The sequence below is a fragment of the Marmota flaviventris genome, chromosome 13 (genome assembly GCF_047511675.1).
Source record: "Marmota flaviventris isolate mMarFla1 chromosome 13, mMarFla1.hap1, whole genome shotgun sequence".
Taxonomy (NCBI): Eukaryota; Metazoa; Chordata; class Mammalia; order Rodentia; family Sciuridae; genus Marmota; species Marmota flaviventris.
In genome coordinates this window covers 102259136-102272878 of record NC_092510.1, presented here as the reverse complement: position 1 = coordinate 102272878, position 13743 = coordinate 102259136, and the positions used below count along the sequence as shown (strand labels likewise).

Genomic DNA, 13743 nt, shown 5'->3' with positions numbered 1-13743 from the left:
AGGGGAACAGGGAGCCAGGAGCTGCCCAAGGGTGAGACCCGTCCCAAAAGGCCCGGAGCGGGTGCGGCTGCCCCGCGGGCAGACGCCCTGCCCGTCAGAGCCTCCCCTGAAATTTCTAAACAGTTTTAGAAACCAAGGGAAACTCATCCTCACAGTTCTCAGGGTTTCTCAGCATGACACTGCCCTACAAAAACGTCCAGAACCTTCTGCAGCCCACAAGGACATGCTCCCCAGGAGCCATGCTGCCAGAGGACTCAAGAGGCCCTTCAGGCACCGGCCCAGAGCCCCTTGGCCACCACCTCCTCTCTTCTCTTTAGGCTCAGGCGCCTCCGAAGACACCCGCACACACCCACGGCCCTGCGAAGGGCTCAGCCGGCAACCAGTCCTGCGGCCAGCTCTTGCCCCCCGCGCCCCTCCCAGCCTTTAACGAGACACAGCACCTTTCAGAACCTGGCTTGAGGCAACTGCCAGGCTGTCCGTGGAGAACCAGAGAACTGCACAGGAGGTGGCGTTTCTCCGGCCTCCACTCGGCCCTGCCTCCTGCCTGGCCCCCTCCACTGTCCCCAGGCCACAGGAGCAACTTTTCACTTTCCACCTACAACTCCCTCCGGAGCCAGGAGGTCACAACCATCAGGGACGACCCTCGTCCGCCTTGTGTGCTGGGAGCCACGGCAGCCATCAGGAGCCCCAGCACCGTGGAGAGCACAGGCCTCAGGGCGCCACTCGCATCCCCTCGCTCACGGGCAGCACAGGAACCAAGGTCCATCTGTGAGCCTGACGGGACTGCGAGGATTTCCCCGGCTTGCCCACGTGCCCTCTTTCAGTAGCCATGGTCCTGAGGACCACTTCACTCCACACAAAATCCCAGGAGGAGAGGAAAAACTAGCAGGCGGAAGGCCTGAGCAGGCCTGGACACTTCCCCCACAGCATGGCCACTTTTAGAGCAAGAGGCTGCCCGAGACATGAGGCCCCGGCCAGTGTGGCTCATTGCACCCCAGCTGCCCAAGGCTGGGAAATGGCCTTCATTAAGCAGATGAATGTGCGCAGGACAGAGCTGGGCTGCAGGGCCAGGTGAGCTACCTCCATCCCAGACACGGCAGGTACAGCCTGGAAGTGGACAGCACGACCAGCCCAGCAGCAGAGCCTGGTCCACTCCTTCAGGCACCAAGGGGACAACCCCACTGCGGGCTCCATCAGAGGCAAAGCTGAGGTCCCCAAGCCACATGCTACCAGCACCAAATACTCACCCGTCTCCCAGGCTTCCCTGCCGGGCCAGGTGGACCCTGCACACCTCGGGGACCCTGCCAGGATCAGAGGACAAAGGGTCAGCAGCAAGCCCACGTTTTTCCAGAGGGAAAAGCAAAGCCTACCCTTGTGCTCATCACCCAGGTATAGGTTTGCGGTCCCAGCTGCTTCTGTGAGCAGCTCAGGGACAGGACACTGGTGTCACACCCCCAGTGAGGGCTGGGGACAACAAGCCAGCCTGCCACCACAGAAGTCAGAGCTGCTCTGCTCATGCTGCGTCAATACACGGTAAGTCCCACTCGTGTGGCAATCGGGGTACTAGCAGCAAACCAGGGGTGCCCCCCTGGGAACAGAGATGGGTTCCCACGTACCTGAGGCCCCATGTCTCCGGGCTCGCCCTTCAAACCTCCACTCCCAGGAGGACCCTAGGGAGAGAGTTCAGGATCAGTGCGTGCTCAGACGAGGGGCACACAGACCACGGCGGTGAGGGGCAGGAGGGGAAGGGCAGGGCCCACACAGCATGTGGACAGCACGGCATGTCCCAGGGGCAGCACGCACAGCTGCCTCAGCCGACTAGGGGGGACAGCAACCCCCCGGACGCGGAAACCGCAGCTGTTCAGATCTCTTCCCAGGCTGAACGGCTCCAGGGCTGGGCTCACAGGAGCCACGCAGCTCGCGGAGAGGGTTCTCTCTCCAGGATGAACCTGACTCTTCCCTACAGGCTCCAGCTCAGGGCGGAGTGTGCACACCCATGGGCCAGTTCAAGGCTGGAGTCTAGACATGGGAGGCCAGCCCGGACCAGCCCTGAGTGTCTCTGCACACGAGCCATGCTCATCTGGGGCTGAGAGGGCCCTGCAGAGGACCAGGTTCCAAACCAGTGTCCCTGACTCTGAGATGGCTTCGGGAAGGAGGGAGCCCCCGAAGACTGAGGCCAGTTCATGGGCAGCTCAGGAGTGCAGGCTTGGCCTCAGGATGCCCTGGCGCCCTGGCCCAGCAGGCCCTTGTCCCTCAAAGGGTCCGCCCACCCCACCCACGGCGGCTGAGGGGAATGAGGGAGAGCAGCTCGGAGCTGTGCTCTGCCCCACACGGGCTCCTCTGGGATACTCCCACTCGGGATGGGGGCAGGGCTGTCTCCAGGAATCGCAGGGCTCCCAGGCACCCAGGGCTCCTTGGAGTCACCTACTCCACCCTAGGGGAGCAGCACCAAGAGGCCACTCATCCCTCATGGCCACAGGGCATTGGCTGGAGAGTCACCCATGCTACATGACTACACAGCTGCCCACCATCTCCCCGGAGACACAGGCAGAGCCCCCATGCAGCTCCTGCCCACCCCCCGCCCTGCCAGCCACTCACCATGGGACCAGGTCTCCCCGTGAGACCCATAGGGCCAGCGGGTCCCCTCAACGCCAGCTGCAAAGAGAAGGGGACATGGTGAGGAAGAGCCGAGGGCAGAAAGGACAGCTGGGACAGGGAAGGACGGAGGCTCTGGCAGGCAAGGTCCCTGCTCCTCAAGGCTCTCAGCGCCCACCATGAAGGACAGGGACTTGGTCTCAGCCCTGGCCCCTCGAGGCCTCCCTCTCTGGGCTAAGCAGGAGAGGCCCTCCCACTGGCTCGACTCCCCGCGGAGGCACTCCAGGTGCTCTCCAGCGGCTGGGAGGCTCTTGGGAAGCTGGGAGCCTGGCTACCTGGGCTCTCTGCCCTTGCCTGGCCCCCGGCGTGGCTCCCACCTGCCACGGCACAGGTCAACCTGCTTGGCCAAAGTGCCCCTCTGCTGCGGGGTCGTGAGTCCCACACACACGGTTTTAATTCCGGAAGTTTTTTTACATTATAAAATCTCCTGCTAAGCCCATCGCCCACTTGGCTTCAATTAGACCCACAGTTGGACAGGCCGGCCAAGCAGGCCACGCCACCAACTCCAGCCCCAGGTGACGCTGGCCAGGCTTGAAGAGCACACTCGGCAATTTGTTGCACAGCAACTCTGGCTGCTTAGACAGTCCTGTGATCAGCTGAGTGCTCTGGTCATCCGCCTCCGCGGAGCAAGCTGCAGCCACATAAACACTGTGCCATCGGGGCCATGTGGGCTGCCCTGCACACTCCCTCCACTGGCCACCCTGCCCTAAGGGGCAGTGTTCCCTACCGTCACAGGCCATCAGCAACTACAGTCACTAAAATCACAGTTCACTAACTAGCTAACTCCCGAAGACAGGCAAGGCTCCTGGCGGACCCTGCTCCTCAGGACCTGACCAAGCAAAGGGCCTAGGCCAAGGGCTCCCCGCAAAGCATGGGCCAGGAAGCATGTCCCCAGCAAGGGCCCTGCCCAGAGCCCCGTGAAGTCTCTCTCCCACTCCCAGAGCCCAGGGAGGGCCTGGCACACAGGCACGCATCTGCAAACAGGGAGATGGGCACACGGGGTCAGATGAGCTGGAGGGTCCCCGAGGCCCTCAACCCTCGCCGTAGACAAGGAACCCCGAGAAACCTCCCTGGAGTTCCCCAGCTGAACATGGGGAACCAGGCCCACCCAGGGCTGTGAACGGGCAAGAGCAGAGGCTCTATCCAGTCACCCAGTGCTTCCACCCTGCAGGCCGGGCTGTCCCCTTCACAGGCACCCGGAGCTTCCTAAATGGAAACCTCAAGCTACCCAGTGGACCACCGAGTTTCAACCCAGAGAATAGCGATGAGACCCACAATGGCATCAGACTGCCTGCTGGCCACGGTCACCACTACACACCGCAGAGATCTCACCAGCCCGCAGCTGGAGAATGGAGAATACTCACCCTGGCCTGCTGGAGAATGGCCTGGGCTTGGGACTCCTGAGCCGAGACCATGGGGCCTTTGGAGCCCGCATCACCTCCTCCTCCAAACCGGAACTGCAGGAGTTCAAAGATGGGTTACCCGGGTGCACGAATGCAGCACCCCTGCTGGACCCGGAGCCCAGGAGGCGGCCAGGGGCCTCTCAGGTGACATGGAGGCCTGGAGGCCCGGGATTGGCATCTAGCCCCAAACCCTTCCCAAACCCAGCTCTGCTCACACCCTGCCAAACCTGCCACTTCAGCCCCAGGGACACTCCAGACCCTCCCTGCATCTACCACACCCATTCTGGCCTGGGCAGCTTCTCACCCTGGCACCTAGAGTCCCTAGCTGCTGCAAGGAAAGCCAAAGGCACAATGAACAGGGCCCAGCCCAGCGGGCCGAGAGAGGACCCCTGGCCCCACTGGGTCTCCCCACGTGTGACAGGCATTTGGGGCTAAACAGAGATGGTCCTTCTTCCAGAGACCCCTGCAGAAGGGCCTGAGAACCCAATATCACATTCTTCAACATGGGCAAGTCCTCCCCTCCGCCACGTGAGCCTGTCCCGAGGCCCACACTGTCAGGCCTGAGGGACATCAGGGGCCAACCAGAAGGCCGAGGGGCTCCTTCAGGTGGGCAGCCCAGCCCCACCTCCCTTGGTCACTGTGGCCAGAGCTCCACCCCAAGGCATCTCCTCAGGGTCCTCGGCTTGCTCTCCAGAGGTTACTCAGGAGTCAGGGTCACAAGCCCTTCCCTTGATGGTCCCCTTGTAGCTACTGCAAAGGCCCCAACGCTGGCAGCAGCAGGGAAGGCCGCTGCTGGGCCTTGTGTGTCCCCCTGGGCCCAGGCTGGTTCTGCAGCAGGGGATCAGGAGGTCCCAGGGAGAGGCCTGACCCGCCCTCCGGCCCCTGAGCAGCACAGCACCCTGCCTCCCTCCCCCTCCCAGGGCCCACCTGCTGCGCACCCACAAACAGGGATACTCACAGGTAGCATGAGCATGGTCCCCGGAGGACCAGGCAGGCCATCGGCCCCAGGAAGACCAGGACGTCCAGGGGGACCCTGCAGATAGGGAGTGGGGGGGGCCGATCAGAGTCCACCCACTGCAGCCAGGTTGAGGGATCAGAAGACCCACCCACCCGAACAACGCGGGACAAGCACAGGGAATGCAAGGGCCCAGCACAGAATGTTCCAGAGACCCAGCCCAGAGAAGGGAGAGGCATGACAGTGGGTTGAGATCAGCAAAGGCTGCAGGCTGGAGGGCTGAGGTGGGCCTGGAGGAATTCAAGGAGGAAACGGGGAGGACTGCAGCTGGAGCTGGGCAGGGAAGGGGCTTCTGTCACTCAGAGCACCCTCTGCATCGCCACGTGCACAGAAATGGACAGCTGTGGAAGGCAGGCGGCGGAGCATGCCCTCGCTGGGCAGCCCATGAGAAGGGCATCAACAGCAGGACGTCCTCGGGAAGGCAAAGCCGGCTCAAAGGCACCCGTGCATTCAGGAGCTGCACCTCCGCAAATGGCTGTCCTGGTCTCCGAGGGGGACCAGACAGCCCGCCCCAGGACTGGACCCTCCAGAGGGCTTCTAGCCAGCCTCGAGACTGCATGAGTGTGAGGCTCCCAGGACATAGACTGGCAAGTCACCGCCCTCTCAGGCAGCTCTTCCACACATGGGGCGACTTCTGCCCAGCGGGGGTGTGAGGCCTGCTTTGCATCCAGATGGTGTTTAGCTGCCCTACCCAGGAAGGACCCCAGTGGTCCATCCCTGGCATCCCCAGGTGCAGTTCCATCTCCTGAACCAGCCACAGCAACACTGGGGTGTGTGTTCACCCCAGGAGCCCCCAGGGAGAAGCACAAGCCAACTCCCAGCTGGGAGCTAAGGGGACCTCAGCTGTCCTCGTGGACCCATCTGGACGAGGTGGAATTCTCTGGAACTCTTCTGGACTTTCATTAAGAAGTGGCCCATTTGCCTGTGAAATGCTGTGCTGCAGGCTCTACGGGGATAGCAGTGAGAGGCGCTGCCTCCTGCAGAAACACCAGCCCCAAATTACATATGTGTCCAGAGAAAGAGCTGGGGCCACATGAAACACTCCCCAAGTGCCCTCTGGCTGGCCAGCCACTCGGCTGCTCTCTTGGCTTTCTGCAGGACTGTCCACCAGGATCCTGGGATCCCTCTCTCTGCTCACTGCACACCACGGCCTGTGTGCGTCTCTGCCTCCTTCCTGCACACAGTGGGCTCGGCATTGATTTAACCCACCCTCTCCAGCACGTGGGTGGACTCCAGCCATTCACAGACAAGGAGACCGATCACTGCTTTAACCAAAAATAATAAACACACAGCAACTGGCCACCTGCAAAGGTCCACCTGGAGGCCAACCGACACCAGCTCATGTCTGGGAGTCCGAGAGGTGGGAAGTAGTGACCTTATTCCTAAATGGAAACCTCAAGCTACCCAGTGGACCACCGAGTTTCAACCCAGAGAACAGCGATGAGACCCACAATGGCATCAGACTGCCTGCTGGCCACGGTCACCACTACACACCGCAGAGATCTCACCAGCCTGCAGCCCTGGAGGCCCAGGGAAGGCAGGTGGGCTGCCCCCTACCCTCCGGCCATGTGCCCAAGCCAGCAAACTCTGCCATGCACTGTGTCTCCAACACAAAGCCTGGTCCCCTGAGAGACAGGACAAGGCTGCTCTCAAAGCCACCTTTCCATTCTCTTGACACTAGGCACAGGTTGGAAATGTGACTCTCATTCTGTCACATGGCTGACGTCAGACACTGAAGGGACACTCTAGCAGTCTGCTACAGAGTCACTGGATGGGCCTCAGCTCCAGCACAGGGACAAAGGCACAATCAGAACTACTGCCTGGCCATCTCCAGGCCTGGATATGTTTTTCTCTAATACTTGATCAGCTGCCCTGAACCGATGCCCAGACATGGCCAGGAAATAAGGTTCGACAGCCCTGGCACAGGAGGGACCTCTCCGCCACCCCTCCCCAGGGGATGAGGAGCAGGGCTTAAGAAATCACTGGTGTCCACCAGGGGCTTTCCTTTGTTTGTCCTGGCATCTGTGCACAGAGGGGATGTGACAGCCGCCAGAGGCCTTGCAGGGTGATCTCTGAGGCGAATGCAGAGGCCCCACCCAGGTGGGACCTGGTCCCAGCACAGGGCCAGCAGAGGCACTCCACTGGGGTGGGATTTGGGTCAAAGCAGCAAGAACTAGCACCACTGGGTCACTGGGAAGGTGTGCACAGGCCACTTGAACTTGCCAGTGTATATGCCAGTGATTTCAGACCCCCACCCCTCCCAAATATCACCCACCAGGTCCTCACTCTGAGCCAGGCAGTGCCGACCCTGGGACAGATGTCCACCCATTAACACCCAAACACCCTTGGTTTCTCTCATCTACAACTCGGCCGTCCACTTACTAGCTCTTAATCCAACTGTCCTTAACACTGATATTCACCAGATCCGCAGGGAAAACAAGAAAAATAAAGGGAAAGACGGCTGCCACAGGCTGCAGTACTGCTGAGCGCCACTGGGTGTCAGGAGAAACTTGCAAGCGGGTGAGGCCTGTGCCTCCTGCTGGGACACAGGAGGCCGGTGCCCACCAGGACAGGCCCCCTCCAGCCTGAGGCTTGAGCAAGGGGGGAGCAGCTAGAGAGAACGGTGCAGCTTCCCACACACTGCAGGTCCCCGGGAGGCACAGAGCAAGGACGGTCTCCAGCTCTGGCTCCTGCCCTTGTCTGTGCAGCCCAACGCAGGGCTGGAATCTCCCCAGGAGCCCCGGCCCAGGTTGGCCTTACTCCTCAGGTACTGCCCACCCAGTGCGGGACTGGAAACAGTCTGAGGGTGGCATCAGGTGTGCCTGGGACGAGGGGTAGTCTGAAGCAGGGGTCCACCATCTGATGGTCCACTACAAGGTGGTCCACTACGAGGTCGACCATCTCCCTCCACAAGGAGGAACAACACAGGATGCGGAGCAGAGAGGACAGGACAGCCCAGGACAGGACACAGACGGCCCACGGAGCACCTGGTCTCAGGAAACTGAGCCGACCCCTTACCCTTTCTCCAGGGTCACCCACTTGGCCAGTGGGACCCGTGGTTCCTGGAGGTCCTGGGAGTCCCTGGAATTAAAACCAGGACAGAGTTAAAGATGCAGCCTACTTATTCTAGGCCCCCCGCCCTGCAGCTAGGCCAGAGGAGGCTGGGAAGGACTGCAGAAGAGGGGCCACCCCACTGTTCCAGCCAGAGGACTTAAGGGGCACCCTCCCAGAAGCACCACCTCCAATCACGGGAAGTAACACGGGACACTCACAGCAGGGCCTTCCGGGCCGGGCGGCCCCTCGATGAGCATGCCCTGCAGAGACAGAGAGAGTGCAGCTGAGACCAGGACCCCGCAGCACGGTGCCTCCCAGCTGGGCGGGCAAGAGGCTAGACTCAGGCCAGGTGACCAGAGGTCCCAGCTGACCAGAAGCCAGCCCCATCTCGCCATGCAGCAGTGTCTGCAGTTGGGAATGAATGATGGTCCCCACATTCCCAGGCACAAGGACGAGCCTTCCAGCAGTTGGGGGGAGACCAGCTCCCCAAGCTCAACTTCTAGAGATGCACCTAAGATGCTAGCAGGAGAGGAAGGGCCCCAGACCGTCCCCAGTCTCCTGCCATCTTCCCAAGACACCCAGGAGAGCCGCTGGGCCAGACCACCGAGGGAGGAGAGGAGCACAGGACAAGGGTCCAGGTAGGCTCAGGGAAGACAAGGGAATGGGCCCCGTGGCCAAGGCCCTGGTGTGACATCTGCCCAGCAGGAGAGTGCCTGGCCCCAGGCCCACAGCCCCTAGTGTCTCTGCAGAGGGGACGCTTCTTCCAGACACCCAGCAGCAGCCCAGAGCACACAGCAAGCCCTGCCATGGCCCCTGGACACAAGCTGCCCACTCACCACCCAGCCCTGTGCCCAGGCCCAGCCTCCGGCCCCCAGGACTCATCATCTCACACCCCAAACAGGCCAGGCCTCCTAGCCCTTTGCCCACCTGGGAGGGGCTTCCTCTGGGACCCACATGGCCAGTCCCTCTTCCCAGGCTTCCCTCTCAATTCCTCCCTGACTTCCTGGCAACAGCAGCAAAGACCCCCTACCCTGAATGTCCTGTGTCCCAGCCCACCTCAGGGGATGAGACAAGCCCCTCCCCAGGAGGGACAGGGCCTCCCTGCGGCAGGGGTCTGCACAGCAAGGGCAGAGGGGCTGGCCCCTGGAGTCCTGGGGTCACATGTGTTCTGTGGGCCCTGGGCTGGCTGCACCCACAGGCTGCCCGTGTTGGCCACAGACAGGGCAGGGAGAAGAGCTACTCCTCTCAGGGCCAGAGGAACTGGTGAGAGGGCCGAGTCTTGGCCCTGAAACAGATCCCCTGCCTCCTGCCCCCTAGACCAGAGGGAAACAGGAAGTGCTGCCCTGTAGGGGTAACTGGGACTGTGCCCAGATGTCCTTGAAAGTGTGTGGCCCACTGTCAGCCCTGGGCTCGCTCAGCATTCAGTCAGCAGCAGGCTGGTCTCCACAGGTGGTGCCAGCCTGGCAGAGACACCAGCCAGGGGGCTTTGGAGACACTCCCCCACATCCTGCCCGCCAGGGTCCCAGAGCCTGGGAAGAGTCACGCTGTGTTTACACAGATGCACGCTCAGAGAAATATTTATGTGTGCAATGTGCGCAGAGTCCATCTAAACAGCAGCACGAGCCCAGCTGCCCCACTGTCTCTCTGACCAATGCAGGACTCAGAAAGCAAGCAGGGATTAAGCGAGACACCACTGGCCACCGCAGAGCCCTGGGGACCGCAGCTGTCTTCCCAGACACACCCGCTGCTGGTCTTGGGGGACGGGGCAATGCTGGGCCGAGATCTCATGGAGGCCAATCCCCCAGATCATTCCAGGTCGGCATGGAAAGGAAGTTGGGGACGCTGGCCAACAGCGCAGCCGAAGGAGGCCCAGCTTTCCCAGGGTCCTCACCCTGGCCACCGTCCTCACCCTGCCACTTTCCTCTCCACCACCAGCCCCAGAGTCACTAGGGTCAAGGAGAAGTTCTCACTAGAGCTAAAGTCTCTCTCTCATCAGAGAGGGAGAGAAAAGGAAAAGGACCAAGATGACGGGCAGTTCTGTCACCGTGACTATGGCTTGGGGTGTCCACACATCGAGGTGCCCACATCACGGACCCGGCCTGTGAGCTCACTGTGCGGTGAGCCTCATCTCCAGATCACAGGTGGCAGTGCCAGAGGAGGCACACCAGCCGCCCTACCCGGGAATGGGGGTGCCCAGCGGTACCCCAGGACTGCCACTTGTCTATGTGCAGCTGAGACTCTGAGGACATCTGGCATTGCTCCCGGCTCACAAATTCCAACTGTTTACGCGATCTCTCCAGGGGACTGGCCAAAGGTCCTGTGACCCTCGGAGGGGCTGGGGGCTGGGAAAAAGCAAACGCAGCTGGTGGGGGTCCTAAACTGCCTTCAGGTGGCTGGCTCTGTCCCAGTGAGGACTAGGTGGGCTCCCTGAGACAGCGTGTGCTGGGGCTCTACCTTCTTAGCCAGGCCTCCGGACTACCCTGCTCACGGCAGTGCCAGCAGAGCACTCTCTGCACAGGGCTCCGCCCTTTCAAGTGGACGCGAACCTTCCACAGGTGTGAGCCCAGCCCCACGCAGAGCCAGGCCAGCAGAGCCTCAGGCATCTCCCTCTCCCCAAAGCAACGGGATACCACGAAAGGAGCCCAAAGTCCACTCAAGTCCATCTGAGAGCCAGCCCATCTGTGGAGGGGCTTTAGAGAGGCCCAGCACCCCAGGAAGGTAAGCAGGGCCCAGCCACCAGGATAGTTCTGCTGTGGCCCCTCGGTCAGGTGAGCCCTGGGACAAGCCCAGCCACTTTCCAAAGGATGAGCTCACCCAGCTCATCACCACCACCATCCTGCCCAGATGGCCCTTCTTCCTGCCCCAGGACTCAGGACCGAGAGCAAGGGACTCCCTGGAGTCAGCATCACCTGCACAGGCCGCATGCCCTGACCCTCTAGCCTCCTGGGTAGAGGATGGTGAACTTTACTCGGCCCACGGGAACTGACAGGTGCCACCCCTGGCACGGGCCTGGGAGAGGGCAGAGCCCCATGGGAGTCATAGAAGCATCTCACACACAGGCAAGAGGCCAAGCCTGGAGAGCTCCGCCCCATCTTGCCCTCGGAGTTCCACTCATAGGTGGGGCGTGTCCAGCCCGCCCTGGCCACAGGGCTTGAAGATTCTGGGCCACGAGGACTTGACAGGCACCACTGGCCAAGGTTCCTTCCCCACTCTGCAAGAGGACAGAGTGTCCTGAAGCTGTTCCTCACCCCAGGCAGCCCAAGCAGTCCTGAGCTCAGCCCTTAGGAAGCAGCCCTGGTTGCAGAGGTGACGGCCAAGCCAGGCCTCATCACCAGCCACAGTTCTGAAGGCCATGAGTCTCCTCCACTGGGCACCCGGATGAGATGGTGGGAGTGGACCTCGGCAACCAGATCCTCCTGGACCACACCCACTGCCTGAGCTGCAGGGGCACCAGCTCTGCCCATCACTCAGCTCTTTACCCTCCAGGGGTCAAGGGTTGACCCTGGCTGCTCTGAGACCAGGGGGTGAACCCTGGACCCCCAACCAGGCCACCGTACCCAAAGGGACAAGGATACCCACCAAATCCAGTGACCCTGGAGGGGCATGGAAAAGGGCCTGGGCACCTCCCACGCTGAGACATCCTGAGCACTTTGTTAGCTGACCTGAGCCCACTGCCTGCCCCTGGCGAGTCTGACTCAGCTGGGATTTCAGCCCCGCACTGTGCGAATTAATTCCTGGACACGGGGTCTCACACACTGGCCCCAGTGTGTGCACAACAGGCGGGGGCAGGCAAAGCCCCCTCGGCAGCTCAGCATGGCCGCGCCACATCTCTAGGGCGGAATCAGTGCTCTTCCCATGATCCTCTTCCCTGTCCTTGGGCTCCTCCCCTCTCGAGGCCTGAGGTGTCTCAGGTGAATGGGTGCAGAGACACGCTCAGGCTCCCTCACACCTGAAAGCACCAAGAGACGCACCTCCCACCACCCATCCATGCGCCAGCACATCCCCCACCCGGGCCCTGCCCGAGCCTCGGTGACTGTGACGAGTCAGGCATGGAGCCCACGGGGGCGGGGGACGGCAGCTCCGGGACGCTTGTGCACACAGGTGTAGCTCCGCAGAGCTGGTCACGCCACACAACCCGCCACAGGCCTGCGCAGCAGGCACCCGACTCAGACATGAGAAGGAAGTCCTTACTGGCTCGATGATGGCGGGTTCTCCCTTCTGACCCTTCTCGCCCCGAGGTCCGCCAATCTGCGGGGAGAAAGCGCAGGTGAGGGAAGGGAGAGAGAAGGAGAAAGGAGCCCAGTTAACCAGCCCCGGGCCCAGCAACGAGGGGCGCTGGATCATCTCTCCCAGCCCCACAGCAGGGCAGCCGTGTCCGAAGCTGACAGAGGACCTCGCGACATCAAAGTCGGGCGAGCCATGTGGCGTGCTCAGCTGGCCAGGAGCCCCGAGCGCACCATAGACTTCGTCTGGAGACAGTGCTGCGCCCTCCCTGTGCTGGGGAGAGGCGCTGCGCCAGCCCCACCGTGGCTGCCCATGCCGCTCACCCCTTCATAGACAGTGTCCTGGTTCGCCGGCATCCCTGGCCCGACTTCCGACGGGGAGACGCTGGCATCAGGGTCGTAGTAGGGGTCATAGTAGTTCTCATCCAGGTTCTTGATGGTTTCCTCCGTGAACTCGCCCTCCACGTCATCCCTCTCCTGCCCCGGGGACGGAGCTGGCTGCAGGGCAGAGGACGGAGAGGAGTCACCCCACAAGACGCCCCACGCTCCCCAGCTCTGCTCTGCAAGCACTGTGCCAACACAGCGGGCACCACGACCGCTTCCTGGACCCAGGCCAGCAGCCCCTACCAGCAGAACACCTGGAGCCAGCGGCCAGCCAGTTGGGAGTCCTACAGCCCCTGGGAGCCCCTCTATGCACCTCTCACTCACCATGGAAACTGTCCCCCAAGTCTGCCCAAGGGGACGTCACAAGCTAGGCAGAGCCAGGACTCAGCGCCCCTCACCAGCTGTGCCCCTCGCCTGGGAGGTCTGCTCCGTGAGAGGGTCAAACTGAAGTCCTCTCTAGCTATTTGGAGCCTTTGCCCTGTGCCTGCTGGGCGAGGGTCCTCCCTGAGCTGAGGACCACAGCAGCCCTGAGGGAGCACTGGCCACGACATGTTGCCAACGGGGATCCTGAGCTCAGAAGAGGCCAGGTCCCAGGCAGAGATTTCCAAGGCCACAGGCAGAGATTTCAGGCTGTCCACCTGAGCATAAGGTCCACTGTCTCAACCAGTGCTGCCCAACCTTAAAGTCTGACCTGTACCAAGTCCACCTCTGGCCCAGGAAGGGCCCTCTCTGCAGGCAGCATCTCCTCTTCGGTCTGCTCTGGACCCCGAGAGCCCAGAGCCCTTCTACCATTTTGAAGAAGAAACACTGACGTGCTGAGCTTGGCTAGTTGGGGCTCTGAGCACACAGAGCAGCGGCCCCCTGGGGCTGCCCCAGGCCCAAGAGCCAGGTGTGGTGGGCTTCAGCACACAGGAGCCACCCAAGGTGGGACGCAGAGAGAGGAGCTGAGCTCAGAGCTCCTGACCCCCAGCCTAGCCCTTGCCCCGTCCCCCGGACCAAGCCAACAGGG

The 13743-nt window shown here is 62.0% G+C and overlaps 1 protein-coding gene across 5 annotated transcripts in view; it reads right to left on the bottom strand.

Moving 5' to 3' along the window:
• Col5a1 (collagen type V alpha 1 chain) overlaps positions 1-13743 on the bottom strand; it is a 137155-nt gene that overhangs the window by 60107 nt on the left and 63305 nt on the right. For all 5 annotated transcript variants that reach the window (XM_071601135.1, XM_071601136.1, XM_071601137.1 and 2 more), the window contains exons 8-16: positions 12675-12848; positions 12319-12375; positions 8346-8387; positions 8092-8154; positions 5017-5091; positions 4020-4112; positions 2599-2655; positions 1617-1670; positions 1248-1301 (exon numbers count right to left, since the gene is read on the bottom strand). In XM_071601135.1, the coding sequence (XP_071457236.1) occupies positions 1248-1301; positions 1617-1670; positions 2599-2655; positions 4020-4112; positions 5017-5091; positions 8092-8154; positions 8346-8387; positions 12319-12375; positions 12675-12848 (669 nt within the window). The remainder of the gene's footprint in view (positions 1-1247; positions 1302-1616; positions 1671-2598; positions 2656-4019; positions 4113-5016; positions 5092-8091; positions 8155-8345; positions 8388-12318; positions 12376-12674; positions 12849-13743) is intronic.